We start from the raw sequence: 22,983 nt of genomic DNA on the forward strand, positions 1-22,983 counted from the left end.
AGATCCTCTGAAGGAGGAGGGACCACACTCAGAATTTTAAACTCAGAAATGAGAAAAACAAAGGAAAAAGAAAGGCTGATCATACTCTGAGTGTAAATCTGTCTGTGTTTATTACAAATAAATACTTCTATTTATGTAGAGTGTATTCACAACAAAGCTGCAGAGTAAATTAGTTGTCCCTCTTTCTTAATAAAGCATGCCTTTTAAACAATACTTTGAAAACTATGCCTCTGTAAATATTTAATGCTTCTGTTTTATGTTCTCTTTCAACTGAAGAAACAAAAGGGATTTTGTGTTTTAAATCACAATCTAGCACGATATAAACAGAAGAGATGTCTAATCAGATTGGGGTACTTACTGAACAAAACAAGAAGGAATCTAATACTAAAACAATACTGAAAAAGATCAATGTCTAAAACAAAATACACCAACTCAGTAACTGTTTCAGAAGTGCAAGAAGCAGATGGCACACAACCACCATCACAGAACATGCATTCTGAAATGAAACTGCAAACATTCAGTAGATATTTCTATTCAGAACCAGACCTTGATTAAAAACAAGTATCAGCCTTTCAGTCATGGATAAAATTTCAGAGATAAATGTCATTCAGCAACTTCCAAAAATGTAATTCCAGACAAAAGTAAAAAAATCGTTACATTATTTAGAATATTAAGGATACAATACAACCTATCACATAAAGTTGCTCTGTTTCTCAACATACACATGCAATTGTAGATCATTCTTGAAGGAGCGATATGAAATTGTTCTTTATTCTGTTACTTAGCCATGCAGATGATATATACAAAAATTTATAGGTAGTGTGCTGTAATTTATAAAAAGTCTTCCTGAAAAGACTTTCAAAGCTGGTCTTAAGTTTTATTAATTCCTTTTGCTTATACTTTCATGAAACAGGATATCTGTTACACACATTAAATTTGGTTCTTGTTCTACTTTCTCATGTTATTTTTGCTAATTTTTCCTTCGATACGTGCTTTCAAAATACATTGTACTTAAACAGAATCGTTTACAAGTACATTTCCTAAGCACAGATTAATACTTACGAAAAAACCCGATAAATGTCTTCAGATCTTCCTTTACGCAATCTCAGTGTCCAAGCACCTGGATTTGCTTTCAGCTGAAAATATCCCTGTGAAAAAAAGACCCGCAATTGTTCTGTCATCATTTCAAAATCAGCCATATACACATATAAACATCAGTTATCCAATGTTTGGTGCTGCAACCGAGGTTAGTAACCATTCATTACCTACAGCCATATTAATCCTGAAAGTAATATGGCAGACATGCAACCACGTATCACTTTGCTGTATGTCCACATTAACTTCTCCCAGTGTTCCACTTAACTCTAGCTAGATTTGAGATGTATATAAAATCTCCATCCAAAACAATAAGTAACTGAGCATACAATTCTGTGATTCTGTGATTCTGTGATTAAAGAAGTAAATTATTAAACTCAACCTAACACAAAAAGCTTCTTTGAAATTTAAAATTTTGTCTATAGTAACTTCCAAGTAAACACGGCTCTTCTCCAGTTTAGGAACTCTGCATACAACTAGAAGCTTTAAAATGCTGAAGACTTTCTACTATTGAGAAAGTATTCAGTACTGGTATTAAAGACTCAAAGTTTATAGAACGTTCTCTTCCTTGTGATACAATTTTCACAGAGAGCTGAGAATAGCAGACTGATAACAGATCTTATTCATCAAAAGTAATTTTTCCCTTTCAAATTAGACCAGACAAAATACATTTTCTCACTTCAAAAATTACAAGATCTACAGACTGCTGCCATCGAAAATAATTACTTCAGGCAACTAGAGCAATTCTGAGGTGTGGATTTGTCTTACAGAGGCTTTAAGCACTTAAGTGAAGCATCTAAAATAGGAGTCTCCTTTGCCTGGATCATTTGAAACAAAAATGGTTATCTTAGTCAGAAAGTGATTCACACCTTATGTTTGTTGGTGGAATCACCAATCGTATGAAGTTATCTGCTTCCTACCATTGACTTAAGGCAATGAGACTCCCACTTTAGGCATTTCAGATAAGGGTCTGAAATTAGGAGAAATCCAAATCTATTTTGGAACATAAGAACGGGGTTTTGTAGATGGTCTCAACTTCAGGATACGGTTGTTATTTTGAATACTTCTAATTTTGCAGTAAAAGAAACAGATTTAAAGAAAATGAATTTCATAATCTTCTAATTGTAATGACTGTTTTTGTACTGAATACCTACCAAGTTGGCCATCACAATAGTATCAACCATGACAGGATTATTCTTTGTGCCCAGAGTGAACTGGAGCCCTCGAGGAGGTTGTCCGGTTGACATGTCAAAGCAATGTCCTTCAAGCAATATGTATTCCAGTTCATATTCTGTTACAACAGTTCCTTTTATCTGTGGAAGGAATATCTTATTACTAAATCATGTCATTTAACTATGTGGGAAAATGAACCTACCACAAGGACAAACACAATGTATGAGATTTACCTCACGTTCAACTGCCAAACCAAGAGAATGCCCTTCCAGGGGGAAGTTCTCCCAAGTTTAAAATAAGTACTCAAGACAAAGAGGAAAAATCACTATCGCAAGGATCCATCCCTCCACTTTTGAGGAAGCCGAACTTTGGTAAGGCAATCCCCAATCTTACCTTCATCATACACTCTCCAAATATACAGTTTTGGTGGAACAAACACCTTCAACATTTTACATAAGAATTGTGAATTAAACAAATTTAGTTATTATGAAACTGAGGATTAAGAATAGAATTTTATAAGATCTGAACTAAAAAAGGATAAAATATATTTAAATCTATATTTTAATCTGTACTAATAAACAGCAATATAGTTAGACTTATTTGAAGATACAGACATCATATTTCTATTACTACACAGAAACACTTAACCAATATATTTTTATCTCAAAAAATGAATACTTCTGTAAAGAAAAAAAAGCTCAACACAGCAGATAAACCAATTTTACTTCTATTCTGCTGCCTTTTTAAAAAATTTAATTGCTGCCTTTAAACTAGCCTGATCTAGTGGTTGGCGACCCTGCCCAGCAGGGCAGCAGGAGAGCTGAAATTAGATGATCTCTCAGGTCCTTTTTAACCCAGGCCATTCTATGATTCTAAGATTAAAATACTTGTTTTTGTGGGGTTTTTAAGAGAGAATGTGTTGGAAAAAAACACAATAAAATAAAAACAGTAAAAACTGACCAAATTATCAGTTACCACAGAAAGCATTTTTGGAGAACAGAGCGAAATCCCATGACATTTTCTTTTCCTTCTTGTGGTGGAAAGCCCAGTACAAATTTTGTAATGCTTACAAACTATTACTTACATCCTGCAAATGAATGTTATCAAGATCACAGGAACTGTTCACTGCTTCAACCAACCAGCTTTCAGGAGTGATCATATTTAAAGTCAAAAGGGGTGATTCTGGCAATTCTATGAATTTTGCCACAGGTTCAGAAGGAAGGTGTTTGTTGATCCCGTATGTTATTTCTGGTTCCAGAACAAAACGATAGAAGCTGTTAAAGAAGAGTTCAAACAAAACCACGTTAACTCAAGTATGAAGTCTGAGTCACAAGCATAGTATTCTTCCACAATATGTTATCAAGTCAACATATACCAGCTGTTTCTGATACTACCAGCAGAGAGCAGAGGGAAGGAAAGGTCTCTTAGTTCCTTTTCAACTCTTGTATTCTCCAGTGAGATCATTCTTGGAACAACAGAATAACAATTATTTCCTTCCTCTACCAATATCCGAGAAAATGAGAAGAACCAGAATCACAGAATCACACAGAATCACACAATCACAGGGGTTGGAAGGGACCTCCAGAGATCATCGAGTCCAACCCCTCTGCCAAAGCATGAACTGAGGTAGAAGAGCATTGAAGATGGAAGGCGTGAGCAATCAGTATTTCATATGGAAAAAACTTCACTGTGGAAAGTAAAAAGACCTGTAACCATCAAGAAGAATACAATTTTCCCACACAGTACTGGGACTAAGGTGTATATGGATGCATTTCATATGAAACTATCTCTGTAAGAAAAATATGACCTGTCCTCAGGGCAGGTTCCAGAACACTTCTTCCTTTCACTTTCCCAAGTATGAAAACCTGGATAGTGTAGCTACCTTTATAACTGACTGTGACAACATTCAGACAAGACACTCACAAGACTGATGATGTAGTTGCTCTCTTGCAGTGTAAGAGACATGAGATCAATTTTTCACAAACTGACTAGAAACTAAGGACTTCTGCTTTGTGGGTAACAATTAATTCTCTTAGGCTACCAGCTAAAGGGCAGGTGCTATCATCAGTTCCCTCCCACAACATGATTACAGGTAAAATTTCTGATCAATGGATAGCAGCACTCAAACATGCCTCTTAGAGGGAAAGGAATCCTCTCTGGGAAGTTCACGTCCGTGTAAATGTAACAGAATGAGTGAACTCTGAACTTAATTAGTGGTCTCTATAGCCAATTAAGAAAAAATTCAATTTAAAGCTTAATTTAAAGCATTAATGACTTAAAACTAAATCTCAAATATGGACTGTACACATGTTTAGATGAATTTTGTCTTCAAATTAAGTGTATTGAATCTGAAAAATTAATTATACATTCAGTGGATTGCGTTCAAGTTAGGCAGACAGTCCTGTTCTACAAGTTTCTACAGGCATGGAAAACTCTACATTGAATCCTATAGGGATTGCTTCTAAGAGGCAAACTTGATGGACTAGATCACTCCTCTCTGATGCAATGTTTATTTTTTCCTAGACAACTAATGCAACAAAAGAAACCACAAACATTAATCACCATTTCTTTTTTAATGGAAGATGTACTTTTAAGGCTTCTTTTTTTTTTTTTTTCTTTTTAAGCACACCATCTGAGAACACATGCTTGTAAGGAAAGCTATAAACTACTCACCTCGTCAGTGGCACTTCTGACAGCTTAGATCTGCAGCTCAAAAACAACCTGAGTTTCACATTGACAATGTCTTTCAGTACCTACAGAAAAAAAAACACAAAAAACTGGTGTAAAACAGGGTTCTTCTTGATGACTGCCAAACTTCGTAAATCAGCCAAAATTATCATTGTGGCCTATTGTTGTTTCTCAGACTTCAGTAGAAATCTCAAAAATTATAAAGTTCTAAATATGTCTGATAATTAAGGTATGCTGTTATCAATTCCAAATAAAGATTTGAATATTTCTAAAAGTTGGTGATTTAGCACACAATATTCCAGAGAGTCAAATCAGTAATACGGAGTCATAGACTCACAGAACATCCCAAGTTGGAAGGGACCCACAAGGATCATCGAGTCCAACTCCTGGTATATTTTCAGCAATACTGATTTTTAAAGAGCTGTTCTGAAATTGCTCTTTTTAGGAAATTGTAGAATATAGCGAATTTCTGAAAATTATTTTAATATAGCCAGCAATTGATAAATGGTGTGTTTGAACTATTTTACTAATTTCAAAATTTCAAGTTATTGTAAGTTTTTCTACTTCTTTTTTTAGTTTATTCATCTGTTTATTACTAAAATGCTCATCTTCTGGATGCTATGAAATATATGCTATATAGAAGCTATGACAATAGATTTCATTATTATTTTCATGAGCAATCTATTTTGTTTAAAATTAAGAATTCCTTTAAGTACTCTTAGAAACCTTTAACAGATTATCCTCATTTATGTTGTTTCTGATTAAAAGTGCTTATTTGAAAGTATAAAGCAGTTTTGTCTGCCTTTATGGATATTATTAGAAAAGCAAATAAGATATTAAAGCTAAGTTAAAATATGGATACCACTAAGGCTAACAATTACTATAATGGTAAGTAAGTTTGGAACAAAGCTAGACAACGGCTTCCTTAAATCGCTCTTTTATTCAAAGTAATATTTTTCTTTCTTTACTCAGCCCACAGCTGTGCATTCTTTACTACAGTGGTACAACTTTACATAGACCAAATACTGCTCACAGTTTGTCACCCTCATTTTGTGTCACCTGAATACCAGGACTGAAAAACTACAGAACAAAAAATAAAGCCTAGGAAACAGCATAAAGGTGAGAAAAAGGGAAGAAACAAGAAATGAGAACCTACACAGCACTAATAATATTTATTACCTGAAAAAGCTTTTAAGATTAACAAATGAATCTAGCATGGATAAAGCTCAGGTAACTCTTCTCAGACAGAGGAACCTTGAGGAATAATGTCAGGGCAGAATAAGGTTTAAGACTTATTACAGATATTGCCTGATATGTGCTTTTAAAAGTAGCAACTCATAATAGTAAGAATAAATTAATTAAGCAGCAAGTACTGAGGAAAATTCTTCCGCAGTCAATAAACAAAAGGAAATTGGAAATCCTCTTATGGCAAAGTATTAAAAGAGTTCAGCCTGTTTATGTGAATTAAGTAATTTGGATTTTTTTTCCAGGGAATATTTATTTCTGTAACAATTGGCTGAGTTATGTAGGTTTACGTGTCTTGAAAATGATTTAAGGCCAAGTTTTATTTAGCGTGTGAAGTCACTTGGCAAAGTGCTTACAGTCAGTTATTACCACAACTCATCTGAGAAGCATTAAGTCACTAAACCACAATAATTCAACTGATCACTTGGAAGTGTGTGTGAACTTCAACTTAACGTGAAGCATTTATACTGAAGAAAAATTCTTACAACAGAATATTCAATAGAACTGATGAAATGATCAGAAGATGAATACATAAAGCTTGGAGCTAAATTACAAGCTATGGTTCTGAGTTAACAGTCAGATTAATTAACCATTGGAAATACTCAGCAAGAACTGTGATCTGTACTTTGCCACTTGGCAATATTTAAATTAGGATTAGATTGAATAAATGATTTATACTTCAAATGTGACTGCTGTCCTATCTGGAAATACTCAGTGCTGAAGTGTATGACAAAACCTTTTGAAAAAGGCAAAACAGTGCTTATATGGATAGCAGTTCTTAAGATACAATTCACTATATGTTAATACAATAAAAGAAACAAATGAACAAAAATCTCCATTAAAATATTTCTGATTTGTTTAGCTTCAAGAATATTATTCTCTCTGATAGGTTGGCTTCCTGAATAAGAAAGCTGCGATGAAGCAAGTAGCATCTACAATAGCTGAAGAGCTTGGTACACCCATGGGAGTCATTTGCCTAGACAAGCATTTAGGAAGATATTGCTCATTAGAGAACCTGCTGGACTACCAGAAATGGAGGCTCCTGATTCAAGTTACAAGGACTTCAAGGCAACTTAACATACGATGGACTTCTGCCTGAATGGAGATTCCAGTGAACTCCAAAACCAAAACATTTTCATTTGTTAGTATCAACATTTCATTTTAACTGAGACTGGTGAAATGAAAGATCTGATTCTAGAGAAAAATTACTATTTCAAGAGTCTCAAACCAAAAGAAGTACTGTAAGATCAGAATTTCATGAAATTTTAACGTTTTACATTGCTTCATTATTATGTATGAAGAGTGACTCTCAACTCTCAACATTCCATACAAAATGCACAATAAGGTATGAAAATGGGAGCGAAAAAGTAATGTAAGAATTTATGAAACTTTCATAATTATTGCACAGAAAAAGATAAAACAGGACACAGCAAAAATTAAGTTGCAGGCTTCAGAACTCTAACGGACTATAAAGTGAAGACAAATTTACATTTTTATGGAAAACTATAAAGGAACTGAGGTAGAGTCATATTCTGCAGCTAATGAAAGAAAACCATTTTAGGAGCTATGCTTTTAGGACAGTCTTTCTTTGGATGATCAATAGCTACACACAATGGAAGACTTCTAGATACACCCGATAGCATTCATCAACTGAGAAATACTCTTCCAAGAGCTGAAAGGTTTATAGTCCAATCTTCTTATGATGACATTACAGGTCAGATTTAGACCACCTCACTTAGGTACCTTGGAAAACTAAGGTGATGTGGTTTAATGGAAAAAAATATATGCCTCTTAAGATTTTGAAATGGGAGATCCTTTCCCTCTATGTAACACAGATGACTTCCTCCTTTCCTCCTATTCACTATAAAGAGCATTTATGGACTCACTTCTAAGGGGGACTGGTTCATGGGATATCAGAATTTTAACTACAAATAAGGTACTTACAAGGATGAACTAGATCATCCCTGACCTTCTAGTATGAATTTTAACAACCTAATAGATATTTAAAAATATTTAAATTCTGCTTGCCACCATACATGGAAATAAGAAGTACAAATTAAGAGAAATGACCACCATCTTACAATCAATAAATGAGCCATCTTCTGTGCTTCCCTTGTCAATGGATCAACAATAGCAATAACATCATAGAATGGTTCATTCTCTTGGGGTTCAAGTTTTACTACGCTGTTAAAAAAACAATTAACAAATAAGTGACATGAAAATCCTGAATTAAATTTGTAGAAATAACATTAAAAAAACCACAACATTTGTAGGCACTTTTTTGTAACCTGAGAGACGCTCGAGATTTCACTGCTTATGAAGACATTTTCCTCTTTCCAAACAGCAACCACTAAAAAAGCCCAGCATGAAATTTGATCATGTTTCTCGTGCAGATGTCCTTTCAAAAACTGTACCTGTCTTTGCTCCAGAAGGTTGGCTCCAGCTAAGTTAAACTTAAAATGGCTATTACTAGTATCCCATGACAGATGTAAATTCTAGTGTTCTAGATCTCATTCAATAACAGTGACAGCCAAAGCTTGTGCTTCTGGCATACTCACTTTCTAAATCTAGGATCAGAAACACAAGGATTCAATATACACCCCTGAGTACAGAAGTGGCACTGTATGAGCTGGCCAAGCATCAACCTGTCAGCTGAAGATAGTCCACTCATTTTTTTCATAAGGAACCAGATGCCAATAAGCCACACAATTTGCATTTCAATGTAATCTAATGGCATTTTAGGATCAAGCTGAGAACAGGAATTAAGTGACCCTGCTAATCCACAAATTGTTATTTAAGTATGAACATGTGTATACTAGCCTTGCCAACGGCAATCAGAATGAACTGAAAAGACTGTATTGGAGTTTTCCGTTTTAATGAAGAATAGTGGGGGCTTACAGACTTCTGATCTGTGAAGTTGACTCTAACATTTTGGGAAATGCAAAGTATGTATTCCAATCTTTCCAACTCCACATCAGCACTTCTATTCACACAGATTGTAATCCTTCTTCAATGAAGGTAAAGGATGGAAAACCATTAGGTATTACTACTTTATCTATTAAAAGAGAGGTAAAAATGTGTGACACTAGGACAGACAGGCACACAATCAGTAACTTTTAAAACAGACATGCTTATCCACGTTTCTAAACACCCACTGTAATAATCAGGACATTCTAATTGTAATATGGAAATACTGTGAGTGCATTATAATGAGAGACAGAACTCACCTGTGCTGCTCTCTAAGTAATTTAGCATCTTGTCTCATCTCTGTTTTAGGCAAAGACGACAGTAGAGCATCTATTTTCATAATCAAATCACTGCCACTGTATTAAACAAGGTACATAAATAAGGTACATGCAGTTTGCAAAGAGTTTAATCAGAAAAGGAGTAAAACATTTGGATTTTAGTGCGTGTCTGTCTACATAAGGCTTATTAAAATGAAGCAATATAGATTTATCAGAATTGACATTCAGGTCTGCGATTTGCATTGTGTAATCTACTGATATTTCCTTATTCTATTCTTTTCTCTATGACAACACCTAGGAACAAACATAACTGAAGACAATTTCTGGTTTACTTAACCAGATCTTTTAAATTTTTTGCATTTCTTACTGGAATTTCTTTAGCTATCTCAGTGGTTCTATTTCATCATCACTGAACATTTAATCGCATTTGATTAAATGCTTTTCCTCTCACTACTTATCTCCTTGATAATGCTACCTCTTCTCAATTTTGTTTTTGTGGTACTTATTTGCTCAATTATGCCAGTGCTTCTAAATAGCAGAAATGACACTCAGACACAGGAATGCAATATTTCTCTGCAGTCTTCATGTAAAAATAATGTGATTTTTCTCTCTTCTCTGAACACAAATCAGATGCTTAGATTAGAAGCTGGCTAGAAGCCAACTTTGTACCTGTTCAACCAACAGATGTGTGAATACTGCCTAGCAGGATATCAAAGCACTACATCTATCCATGCCTCTACAGGCTCCTTTCCTAAAACAGTGCACTTACTTCAAATATCAATATTCATATATTTCTTTGTTTTAAAGATGCACTGGATATTACCAAACTCATTACTATTCATCGTAATTATCTTTAAGTGACAATAAGGTGGTAGGAACTGTTTACAGGAAAAGGTTAGAAGGAAAGTGCTAAAAAGGAAACAAGGAACCATTAAAATTGTCTCCTTAGAATACTTGGATGCTAAGAGGACAGCAAATACATAACACAAAACAGTAAACCCTAAGTGCAGATATGGTGTATATACAAGTATATGGTATGAAAAGTACTACTGCTACACATTTGAATCTTTGTTCATATTCCACGTGCAAAAGGATTATTACTTTGTTACTATCAATAAACAGAGAACTTTATCGTATGTTTGGATAATAAACCCTCAAAATCCAAAATAATTTTACCTTTTACTATTGATTCCCATCTCTTTGACAACTGCTTTAATCTTCTGTGCTGAGGTACTGTATGTTATTCTTTCTAACAAATTGAAGTCTTCTGTCTGGAATTCATTTTCACCTAAAGGACCCAGTATCTAGGAGAAAAAATGATGTTACTAAGCACAGAATATCCTAATACTGTTTTTATTTTATTTTATTTTATTTTATTTTTTTTAGCAAAACAGTATTAATATTTTAAGTGAATGCAAAATATTCAACATGCAACTCCTTACAGCCCTATATACTTTCTGTGGTTTCATGGGTGGAATTTCAAGTAATATCACAGAAGTCATTTAGAATGTATAAGAGTAGATAAGTACACAAACTAAGAAGTTTCCAGTAATGAGATACCAGCATATCATTTTTTTTTTCCTAATGGTGGAGTAATAAAATAGAAAAGACTGAAGGAGCAATTTATACAAAAGTACATTTGTACTGCAGGGCATTGATTGCCACTAGCAAATACTATTGAACCCAACACTGTATTTTCAATCACAGTCAATTTACAGCCAAACTGCAGTAAGGGCTATTGATTTCAGAATAGACATACTAAAAATTTAAAGACCAAAAGTATTATGCTTGAATATTAATACTACAGAACAATGTAATGCTTATAAACATTTTTTTTTCCTTCCTAAAACAGAAGAGTTTGAAAATACTGCTCTAGTCAAGGTAACTTTATTTTGATCATAAGTTTCTCCTGCACCAATTGTGTGAAATACAAGTAACATAAGGATCAATATTTACTCCTAAACATCATCAATAATACATCAAGCACCTATTCAGAGAATTTTGTCATTTATTTCATCAGATTTTCTCTAAAAGAGGTGTGGGCATGACATAAGTACACAGATAGTAATGTCAGTGAGATGGAACTAATAAACAATTCAGGAAGAAAGCAAATAAGAAATAAAACAAGACAAATACTCATGATGATCTCTAACAACAGGCTACAAAAGTGGGAAATTAATACCTTGCATTTTCTTTAGTTGGAAACTGAACTTCCGGGAAATAAAAAGTAACCACAAAAAGACAGAGAGATGACAATTCATTTCTTACCCTGCCATTGCTCACAACAGACATTTGCCCAGGGAGCAGCTTAAGAACCTCCTGACAGAACATCTGGTGGGTTTTAATTATATCCAATCCTAAAGTGTTGTACTTCTTCTCAAAAGCATCATCATTCATTCCCTAAAGCAAAAGTAAAGTACAAGACTGTGAAATGATTCAGCAAAACTAAATTTTGTAACAGCTGAAGCAAGTTAAACAGAACTTTAAGTTATGTGGCAACTAAAAATCAAAATAAAACAACCACCTCAGCTTCAATTTAAGTATATGTTATTGGTGCAGAGCCATGGTCTCCCAACTGGTTGGTGCACAGATTCTACCCTTGAGCAATCATTGATAACCATGAAAGGAAAGCCAAGCCCAAAGTCAAACACTTTGAAAAGTAACACTTTCTGTTAACTCTTCAAATGCATTCTCATCTGTAGGTAAAAAGTATAAAAAATACTTTAAAAACTAACACCTATTTTAACATGTTCATTTCATTCAGCTTAAACATAGAATGGAATCATAAAATGGCTTGTACTGGAAGGGGCCCCAGGGATCATCAACTTCCAACCCCCCAGTCACAGGCAGGGCCATCAACCTCCAGATCTGGAACTAGACCAGGCTGCTCAGGGCCCCATCCAACCTGGCCTTGAACACCTCCAGGGATGGGGCATCCACAACCTCTCTGGGCAGCCTGTGCCAGCACCTCATCAATCTCTTTGTGAAGAGATTCCCCCTGACACCACTGTGCTGGGAAGGGCGCCGGATAGGACAGGGGCGAAGCACTCCCAGACATGTTTAGGGACTCCAAAAGCATCCAGTAACACACATAACCAAAAACCAAAGTGGAAAGAAATGCTGGAACTCTGCCATGCTTACAGTGAAACCGCAAAATGCCTCTCAAAATTATCTTTCTATATTAAACTGTACTGATATGTACTTTCTAGGTAGAAACATGCAGACTCGTTAATGTAATTACTCATTAATAACATACCCTACGTTAGCTAACCTTGTATCTTTCAAAGTTTATTTCACAATGAAAGAACAACGGGACCCAGAAGAGCCAATCAATTATTTTTCCAAAACGGTGCCTGAGAGTTCTCCTAGTCTTTCAAATATTTTTTGTTCTAAAATACTAAACTGCACAGCTTGAGAAACAAACTGTAGTTTGCAGCAGTTATTTGGTAACTCAGATTTACTCTATATTCAAACTTTGAAGTCAGAAACATTTGTATTTTCAGCCAATGAATTTTCATAGAAATGCACCAAGAACTGCTGACCAACATATACAACGCTCATTCATCTCAGCTGCTTCAGTCTGCACCTATTACATGACTGCAACAGCAAGGTAAAAATAATTAGTTCTGAACCCTTAACTCTTGATAAACATTAATGAAGAGCAAGCTTTGAAATAATGATGAAAAATAAACTATTTTAATCTCAGTAATCCGCTATCCGTTCTATAGTTCTCAGTATTCTTGTATTTTCTTCCTTTACCTTAGAGAAAATGCCTATTCCTCATCACATTAAGGTTGTCAAAAAGCACTGAATCTGCTGGCCCCGAAACTGTGAAGCTTAAATCTGTTCCTCTCAACTGCATGCCCTTACAATAAAAAATAAAACATTTGAAATGAAAAAGAAAGTAGCCCACTTCAGTTTGCACTCACTGGGAGGAGGATTTTAACAATTTTAGTTCCAGCTGCAAGGGATTTTGCTGTCTCTTCCTTTGTGAGTTTACTTAGGAAACTTTTTAAGCTTCTGTTGCTTTGTGTTAGGAAAGCTGTCAAAATTCCTCTTGCAATGGCTGTGTTCTCTTCCTTTATTTTTGATGAAGGATTGCTCAAAACCCCGATTCGTATATGACTGCTTGTTTTCTGCAATGAAAAACACAGAGTAATGCACAATTTTACAGTTCCATCTGCTGTTACTAAATGCATGCATATGTATTATAATGCCCTTAGTTTAAAATGTCCTTTACCCTTTAAATTTTTGGAGCAATTTGTGTTTAGAAAATACACAGGAGTGCCTAATTCAGAACTTCAACTACCAGCAAAAATGCTATAAATAAGGATTTACCTATTCTGTGACACATTAGAGGAATTTTTTTTTTTTTTTGATAAAACAATTACCTTCAAGCATTCTACAGAGTACAAATGAACAAATGTTCATTTACGGACTTCAGGATTGGTTTTGTAGATGCGCTTTTAAATTGTTTTTTCAAAAAATATCAAACTGAGCACAGAATGGATACAAGGTAATTTATCCACTTATCACCTTGCCCTTAATCAGCAGGAAACTCTCTCACTGGCTAAAATAATTGATGGCACTTAAATCTTAGTATGAGAGACTGATGACTCTAGGATAGGACCAAACAGTGTCACTAACTGAAGAAAAGGTAAATACACTCCACTGTAATAGAGAATACAAAACTGAAGGATGAATCAGTGGTTGTCAACGTAATTAAACTGCAAAATTTAAACATCAGCCCTTGATAAAAGGGTTCTTCAAACAGAGAAGGGTGCTCTCTCACTTGCAGTAGGACAAGCTGGGCACCATGCTACGTTACGAGATGCACAGCAAGCCAATGAAAGCAAGTCATAATTCTTCTTAACTTGATGCTGCTGCACCTGGCCTTGCCCCCCACAATGCAGTACATATGCTGAGATGCTGAAGAAGTCTCTTCCAGCCAAGACATTGCTAGTTTTTTCAGATTAAGTTAAAATACACTGGTTATTTTCAAAATAATATTATGATACATGAGCCAGAAACTCACCAGGTGTTTCAAGGCATTAGAAAGCAGTCGTCTCCCAGATGGATGATCAAAATCTGCGATAATCCAGACAGTCACAGCATATAATGCATCTTCATCTGAAAATTAGAGATAATCCTGCTTTACATTCTGGAGAATCATCAACAATGAATTAATCTGTTCAAGATTTTGAAGTCTGACTGTAGCTGACTGCTAACTTCAACTTTAAGACTTCAACTGTAAGTATCTGATGTGGCAAATCAGATAGAAATAAAATGCTCAGGAGGAACTTTTATTACATTAATACCAGAGTTTAAGAAGAATTTGGATAACACTCAAATATAGGGTTTGAACTTTCAATAGTCCTGTGTGGGACTACGATGTGGACTTGACCATCATTGAAGGCCCCTTCCAAGTTGGCATATTTTGTGATTCTGTGAATATGAAACAGTCATTAAGAGTTGATCTGTTCTTATACACTGAAACACTACGGCCCCAAATAGTAAGCTAGCTTCCTTTAACAAGACCCATTTTATCAGAGGTTTGACATAAACCTGTGGAGAAGTTTGATCGTATAGTCAGACATGAAAATAATTAAGTAGTTATAAGAAAGCTGTAAACATAAGTTTGGCTATTCATATTCCCCAACAGCAAAGGCAGAGTCCTTCAACAAGAGCCCTTCAAAAGCAGGGTAAAAATTACTGCATCTGGGTATAAATGGGAATATATCAAATACAGCCCAACATAGGTGTGTATTAAGAAACTATAACATAGTTATATAACATAGGTGTGTATTCAGAAAATTTTCATTTTTCCTGGTCTACACGTGCCTGTTCTTTATTCTTCACTGAAGAGCAATGATTCATGAAAAACATTTACAAAATCATCTCTAGAAAAGAGAGTCTGCTCAGATTTACTGTATGTTCCCTAAATGGTACAAGCAGATATGAGAGTGGAATTTTACAAGGTTCTGGTGAGATTCTGGGAAGAAGGTGCGGTTAAGGTTTGTTCAAGTCCAGAGAAACACAATGGCAATAGAGATTGGAAATGCAGCCTCCAGCTTATAGTTTATAGGATTACAAGAGATCTATTCCTTTGAAATGAGCCTACAGATTGAAAACCAGTCATCATTTACAGCCAACTCATACATCCCTCTGCTTTAGATGGAGAATCAAATAGAGATGAATAAATTTATCCTAAAGAAATGTTAAATATGTTTCTGATAGCGGAGCAAGTAAAAACCATGTAAATGCCACATAAATAATTACTGAAAGAATAGCACTTTGCTAACAGAAATATTCTGTTCCATGATGGGATACTGTAAATCAGCAGTAGTCAACTATGACAAGATGTTCTCACAGTGTAACTCAGAGGGATATACAAAGTATTTTAACTGTACAAAAACCCATGGGTTTTAGCAAGATAAAATGTACAAGTGACAATCCATCAGAACACATTTTTTTTCCTTTGCTATAGAAACATGAATCTTCAAATACCAAAATCTAATTAGAGGCAAAATAAATAGGAAATAATAAATAAAATCAATCATCATCAAACTGCAGAAATGCGTAATTTGCATATAGATATTACAAAGAACTCCAGCCTTCATATTATAATACTGTAAATAAGAGTAGTCTGAAAACTGAATATGCCCTTTAAAATCTAAAATAACTACCAAGTTGTTACCATTTATGTTTACAACAGGATATAATTTGGCTCCTAAAAGGAGATAGCTGGGACACCAAACTGTAAGCCGAAATAGCTCAGCTGGGAGAGCGTTAGACTGAAGATCTAAAGGTCCCTGGTTCAATCCCGGGTTTCGGCAGAATATTTTATGGAACAGATCCTTCCAGAAGCAACGTGAAGGCACACGCAGGACAGACTGCCTCAATCCGTCCCTTAGCTTGCCTTCACTCAGGGCAGACCATGCCTGACCAGTCTGGTGGTCTTCTATGCTAGAGTGAGAATACGTCAGTTGCCCAGGGAAGACCAACCGATGTTGTCATCTTCCTGGACTTCTGTAAGGCCTCTTTCATGCTCCCACAGCACATTCTTATCTCTAGTTGGAGAGATTTGTGTTCGAAGGTTTGACTGATCAGACTGATCAGTTTGACAGCCAGAGTTGTGGCCAGTGGCTTAATGTCCCGATACAGAGGCCAGTGATGAGTGGAACCTCCTTCAGGGATCCATCCGCCTTGGTGGCCAGCATCATGAGGGAAGTGACTGCCCTCCTCTGCTCTGCCCATGCGAAGCCCCATCTTGAGTACTGCATTCAGCTCTGGAGCCCGCAGCAAAAGAAAGGCGTGGAGCTTTTGTAATAGGTCCAGAGGAAGGCCTCAAAGATGGTCAAGAGGACCTGGAGCACCTCTCACAAAAAGACAGGCTGAGGGAGCTGAGCTTCTGCTCAGTCTGGAGAAGGCTACAGGGAGACCTCACTGTGACCTTTCAGAACTTAAGGGGGTTTATAAAGAAGATGGAGTACAAATTTTGGATGGTCGGATAGTGATAGGATCACTGATAACAGCTTTACACTAAAAGAGGTTAGATGTTTGGTGGAAACTTTTTACTGAGAACGTGGTGAGGCACTGGAACATGCTGTCCAGAAAAGCTATGGATGAGGCATCCCTGGAACCTGGATGGGGCACTGAGCAGCCTGACCTATTGGGTGGCAACCCAATCCAAGGCAGAGGGATTGGAATTGGATGATCTTTAAGGTCTCTTCTAACCCAAGCCATTCTGTAATCCATACTGGGATATTTTTCTACATACTTGACATTTTGGAGACACTTATTTACTTGGGATATTTCACTGTCAAGTTTCATCAGTTTGTAATACCCATACACACACCATATGCACACAGTCATATACTCTAACAAAATTAACGTACCCTTTTTTGTTAAATACTTCATGCTGTCTGAAATTACAGCACTTTTATCTTGTGAGTCCAAAAAGGAGAAAGTAGAGAAGTCCTGCACATCAAATGGAACTGCAAAATGTAAAATACAACGTGTTAGACTTAAACAAGGAAAATAACAGTAAACAATTATGCTGAGAAAAGTAGTTACCAGATGTAGATCTGAAATGTAGGTATCTCCTTTCTGCTCCAAGAATACTGGGGTTTATATGAGAAACGACATTGTTCTGATCCATAAGAAAATCTACTGCATCTATGTGATCATTTAACAAACCCTGTATTAAAAGGGGAAAAAATACAGAAATCAGTATCCTGACAGTTTTAAGACAAACAAAGACCACCACACATTTATACCGTCTGTCAACAGAGTTTAAAGCTAAATCTATAAAAGCTATGGACAGCTTCCAGTCAATAATATGTCACACAGGTAGCAATTCAAAATATCAGATGCACATTTTCCAAAGAACAGCTACAACATGTTCTCAGTTTCTGGTTGAAAAATTCCATGTGACTTGAATAAGCTTAGTTGCTCCTTATATCTGTATAATCTAAATACACTGTTTCAAAATAATGACCGTAAATTTAAATAACAACGCAACTTCAGCCTTCATATTATTAATTTTACACCAACTCATTGCAAAAAACACAATCCACAACTTAAATTGCCAAATAATTCATCTTGCATTCATTTAGAAATTTTAAGCATACCATGAACACTGCCCTCTGGAAGAACCCACTGGCATCCATAATTCTCTGCAGAATAACGGCCTCTAACTCTGCAGCATTCATCTCTTCTTTGTTGAAGGGCACACCATTAAACAGAGCTTGAGGTAATGGACCCAGGCCGGTCTTTTTATAAAAGGTTGCTCCTGCCTGAATATATCAGAAATATCACAGGATTAAATGGACTGTGACTGACTACAGAAAGAAAAAAAAGAAAAGAAACTAGTACAAAGAGACAACAAACTCAAATCTCTCGGTACTGCATGTTATCACAGATTTTCATGAGTAGCAAGGACAAAATGGGAACTGTTTGGAAACAAATAGGACATGCTGCACTCAATTCTGAAAGAGAATGACAAAGCATTTGATTTGACCTCTACATGGATTTTAAAATTTCTGCTCTTATCATCTTGCTGAGAAATATTATTTTATTTTGCTTAGTATTCTCAGCCAATAACTTCTGAGAAAAAGCCTACATTGATCCACCTCAAACTACGTTTGTATCAAAGCCCTTCTCCAAAGGCAGCATCCCAAAAACCCTCAAAAGGTTTTCACATTTAGAAGCCAAGCTTATTTGAAAGGCAAGCACTACCAAACTCAGTGACAAAAATGCAAACAAAAATGGAACCAGAGTAATTCCCTTCACCTTTTATGGATGGCCACAAACTCTATGCAGTATCTGTATCCATCTTCCTGCCATCCCACTGTCTCCTCTCAGAATTTCACTGCAGTCCCATAGTCCTACTGTAGAGGCAGCTTAGTCCCTGAGTTGTCCTTCCCAAAGAAAACTAACCTGAAAGCACAACTAAAGGAACCAGCAATTTGCTGAGAAGATGGGCTTCAGCTCCTCACACAGAACACACAGATAAACAGTTTCTTGAGAGTGGGAGACATGCTTACCAGGAAAAAAAAAAAAAATCTGCTCCTGAAAACAGTTGGCAGTAGTAAATTTTAACAGTGAGAGCTGCAATACAGAAACCCTTTCAGCATTTCCACTAAAACTGATCGGTGACTGAAGAAAACTTCAACTCAAAGCTACCGTATTTACTTGCTTTAATATTTAGTAGCCTTCCAGCTTAGCAAATGTAGAGACTCAACTGTGTACAAACTGCAATATTTCTTACCATTTAGCTCTCAACATACCTTCCTCCCTTCATCATACTCAGAATGAACACCTAGTATGCTCTGAACATCAGCATAAGGGTATTCTCTTCTAAGAACATTTTTCACATGATTCACTGTCAGAACATTTCCATCTTTCACTTCGTGGTACATCTGTAAACATTGTAACAGAAAAAAAGTAATTTCTGTAATAATAAAATCCATAAAAGAAAATAAAAATGAAATAAATCTCATGTTTTTATAGTGCTGCAGTAATTTTTATATTGGTATAGTATTATATTGCTTTAGTTGCTGTACTGCAACCTTTATATTCCTTTAGAAATTACCACCATCACACATACACACAATTTTTCACTGTTTTGATAAAGCTACTTTTATATCTTTAGTTTAAATTTGAAGAAGGAAAGAAAACACACTTATGTGAACTAAATGTAAAATCTTATTTCCCTCCACCGACGAGAGAAGGAATCTAAATTCTTAATTTAGTCTACATAACCACCATTGGTTACCTGAATCTATATGGGATGAATTCAAACCTGAATAAGTAATCAATATTTTTTCCCTACCTCGCTACTTTATTTCATAGCATGAGATTTCATTACTTCCATCAAGCATACAAAATAAATCTGAATGAGGAAACAATTCTCATTTCTTTTCAAATGAGATCAGTCTAATCCATTTATCTCTACAGCTATGGGTATCTCTGAGGCTTTGTTTTACCGAATCTTATTTTTGTCAACCTATATTTATCATCTCTTTTTCATATCATGATATTATGTGAAATAGACTGGAAATATGAAATAGAAAAAATGCTCTTTAAAAAAAAAAAAATAAAGCACTGTGAAGTGATATTTTTAATGTGGTCATGGATAGCAGTCATGACTGTGTTTCAGATTCTAACACTCGCAGGTACTCCTCATGACTTCAATTCTTTTTATCTTTAGCTTTCTGAGTTTATGACATTAGAGTCGTAGAATGGCTTGGGATGGGAGGGACCTCAAGGATCACCATGTTCCAACCCCCTGTCACAGCCAGGGTTACCTGCAGCTGGATCAAGTCATAGATCAGACTGCCCAGGGCCCATCCAACCTGTCCTTAAATACCTCCGGGGACAGGGCATCCACAAGCTCTCTGGGCAGCCTGTGCCAGCACCTCATCCTTCATTTTACAACCATTCCTTCTTGTCCTATCACTATCTACCTGTGCAAAAAGTTGATTTCCTTCCTGTTTATAAAATCCCTTTAACATTAGTTTTTAGGCACTGAACAGAAGAAAAGAAAGTGTAGAAAAGAAATATAATGTATTAATAGGATACTCTGTTTTCATTCATGCTTGAAGACTCTTCACATAGACTGTTCACTTTATTTCCCTACAGTCACCTCCTCCTTTGTCTCTGAAATTTTTCTCTCTACATGAATCTACATCTTCTCTACTTGTTTCTTAAACTGCAACTCTGCAATATTTCCATGGTTTTGACACTCAAAAGCAGCCTAAGCATAACCCAGGACAACTCATCTTACTCTGCTGCGCGTTCTGTGCTACAGAATAATGAAGGTTTTCCAAAGCATATAAAACTGCCAGAGCAAGTTTACAATGCATCTTCAAGAGATGCAGAACAGAGACAGGTACATGATGTTGCCAAGAATAATACCAAGAATCATTTTTCCACATTTCCATTATGATTTTCCAAATCATTTTGCTGTTTCTCCACATACGTAAGATACGTGTCTACTTCTTTATGTCCTCAAAGAAGCCTATATATAGCTAAAACATGAATGTTGGTTTCCAGAGAAGGAAAATATTTTTTTCAAATAATTATGGGGTAAATTAATGCTATACACTTCTTAATAATTTGCTTTCATGTGAAGTAAATGCAAATCTACCATGTTGACACAAGGCAGCAAAATCCTAACTATGTAGACAAGTAACCAACTTTAAAAAAATAGATTTCTTGTAAAATAAACTAACATTAATTATGCAGGTAGTGGCTTGAAAGGTGTCAGATTCCTCCGCAACATAATTAAAAGTTCTCCAAAGAGCTACTCCAGCATCTTCATTTCCATCAATTTCTTCTTCTGTATTTAAAATGAAAACAAATCCAATTCTATAAAGAAACAAAAGGATCACACATTTTAAGAAAACACTGATTTTATACACATTCTAGTACATGAATTCAAAGGAGAAATATAAAAGTTTATGCACTGAAGGTTGCTAAACAGTCAGAAACTGTATCTAGGTCTGAAATTCTTTGACCTCCAAACGTATGAAGACTGTGAAAATATTCAGGCAAAATACCCAGTTGGCCTGTTCTTTCTCAGGCAGCTCCTTTCGGCCTATTGCAGACAAACTGATCTAAATTCTTCTTCGGTCTGACCCCATTTGGCTGCTCTTATGTTGTTTTGTTCCAGGAAAGGCAAATTAGGTTCTGTGATACGTTCTCCTCAAGGACTGAAGCAAATAGTGACAGAGATGCACAGATAATATCTGCTTTCTGTTACTTTTTTTTTTTTTTTTGTCACCAAATAATGATAAAAAATGCAAAAAAAAAAAAAAAAAAAAAAAAAAGAAAAAAAAAAAGAAAAAAGAAAAAGATCAGAACTAGTAAAAGTTTAAAGGCAACTTAAAATTTTAGATCCTGTAATTTACTGGGGAAACAAAAGCTATTTCATTGGAAGATTTTTAATATTGAACATGGACTTCATCTTGCTGAACTCTGGATCTCGTTTGGGCACCCTCTCACAACCTGAGAAAACAGATGCTTCAAAGAACAATTCATTTTGTCATAAAGTAGGCAAAGGAACAGCTGGAAAGCATCTCCTCCTCTTGGGCGATTCCTTGTTCAGACTTTTTTTTGGACGACCAATTTCTTCTGAGGTCAATCTCAGTTTGTTCTTTAGATATTTTTAAAACAACAAAATTACATACAGTAAACACAATTCAAAGAACTGAAACAAACAAAAAATCTCAAATTGTGTTTTTACCAATTATCTGCCTTCTTACAGGATATTCATTTTGCTTAGCATGCAACTTCACATGGGCATCCAGCAGGAGTATTTGAGAATATAACTTTTTATCAGGTGTTTGCAGTACATCTTTCACACAGTCAGGTATATAATCTCTTTCAGCTCATTAGCTTCAGAATTTTTAACACTTCACAGGCTTAACGAGAGTAGCATACAGATAATGGCTTATTAGAATGTTGTGGCATTGGACTTCATTGGAATTCACACCTTTGCCTACAGAATAGAAGATGCAAAAAGGAAAGCAGCTTCCTTTCAAGACTTTCCTTCAATACTTTCAGGTTTTCCTTACCGAAGTGGTACATTGTGATGATAGAATAATTCCACCAGTTTCATATAATCGTCTGTATCTTCTTGGACAGGATCAACAAAAAGTACCTAGTAAGAGAAAAGATATTACAGACCAATGTTTTTTCTTCATGCTAATTTCAGCGCTATGCACTCCAACTATTTTCAATTTCCTATAACACTAATTGTAAGAAACCATTAATAGTAAAAAAGAAGAAAACTTCAGAATTAATGAATTTGCAGGAAATACTGAGTCACCGTTTTATTTTTTTAATTATACTTAAAATAATGTAATGCTAATTTTTCCATTAGTATTTGCATCTAACTCTCTTCTGTCGTGAAAACCAAACTAAAACAAGTAAACAGAATATGTTGACATAAGACTTTAACTGAAAAAAGGAGAACTGGAAGAAATTCTTCTCTCCTGTCTCACATAGGCTTGTATTCACTGTTTCACTT

General features: G+C 35.5%; 1 protein-coding gene and 1 non-coding gene across 6 annotated transcripts in view; one reads left to right on the forward strand and one right to left on the reverse strand.

The window, feature by feature from the left end:
* Nucleotides 1-22,983, reverse strand: part of UGGT2 (UDP-glucose glycoprotein glucosyltransferase 2) — a 74,695-nt gene that overhangs the window by 15,811 nt on the left and 35,901 nt on the right. For 4 of the 5 annotated variants that reach the window (XM_042867859.1, XM_042867860.1, XM_042867862.1 and 1 more), the window contains exons 14-29: nt 22,529-22,614; nt 21,185-21,320; nt 19,238-19,369; nt 18,080-18,244; nt 17,523-17,646; nt 17,345-17,443; nt 14,482-14,576; nt 13,376-13,582; nt 11,715-11,846; nt 10,623-10,750; nt 9,429-9,524; nt 8,283-8,385; nt 4,942-5,021; nt 3,353-3,542; nt 2,250-2,408; nt 1,063-1,148 (exon numbers count right to left, since the gene is read on the reverse strand). In XM_042867859.1, coding sequence (XP_042723793.1) covers nt 1,063-1,148; nt 2,250-2,408; nt 3,353-3,542; nt 4,942-5,021; nt 8,283-8,385; nt 9,429-9,524; nt 10,623-10,750; nt 11,715-11,846; nt 13,376-13,582; nt 14,482-14,576; nt 17,345-17,443; nt 17,523-17,646; nt 18,080-18,244; nt 19,238-19,369; nt 21,185-21,320; nt 22,529-22,614 — 2,018 coding nt within the window. The remainder of the gene's footprint in view (nt 1-1,062; nt 1,149-2,249; nt 2,409-3,352; nt 3,543-4,941; nt 5,022-8,282; nt 8,386-9,428; nt 9,525-10,622; nt 10,751-11,714; nt 11,847-13,375; nt 13,583-14,481; nt 14,577-17,344; nt 17,444-17,522; nt 17,647-18,079; nt 18,245-19,237; nt 19,370-21,184; nt 21,321-22,528; nt 22,615-22,983) is intronic. The other variant, XM_042867861.1, reaches the window with a different exon arrangement.
* On the forward strand, nt 16,210-16,282 carry TRNAF-GAA. Its single transcript has one exon. It is a non-coding gene; the product is annotated as a tRNA-Phe (tRNA).

Source organism: Lagopus leucura, unplaced genomic scaffold, assembly GCF_019238085.1.
Source record: "Lagopus leucura isolate 7727_CA_CO unplaced genomic scaffold, USGS_WTPT01 Super-Scaffold_100001, whole genome shotgun sequence".
In the NCBI taxonomy this organism is placed as follows: Eukaryota; Metazoa; Chordata; class Aves; order Galliformes; family Phasianidae; genus Lagopus; species Lagopus leucura.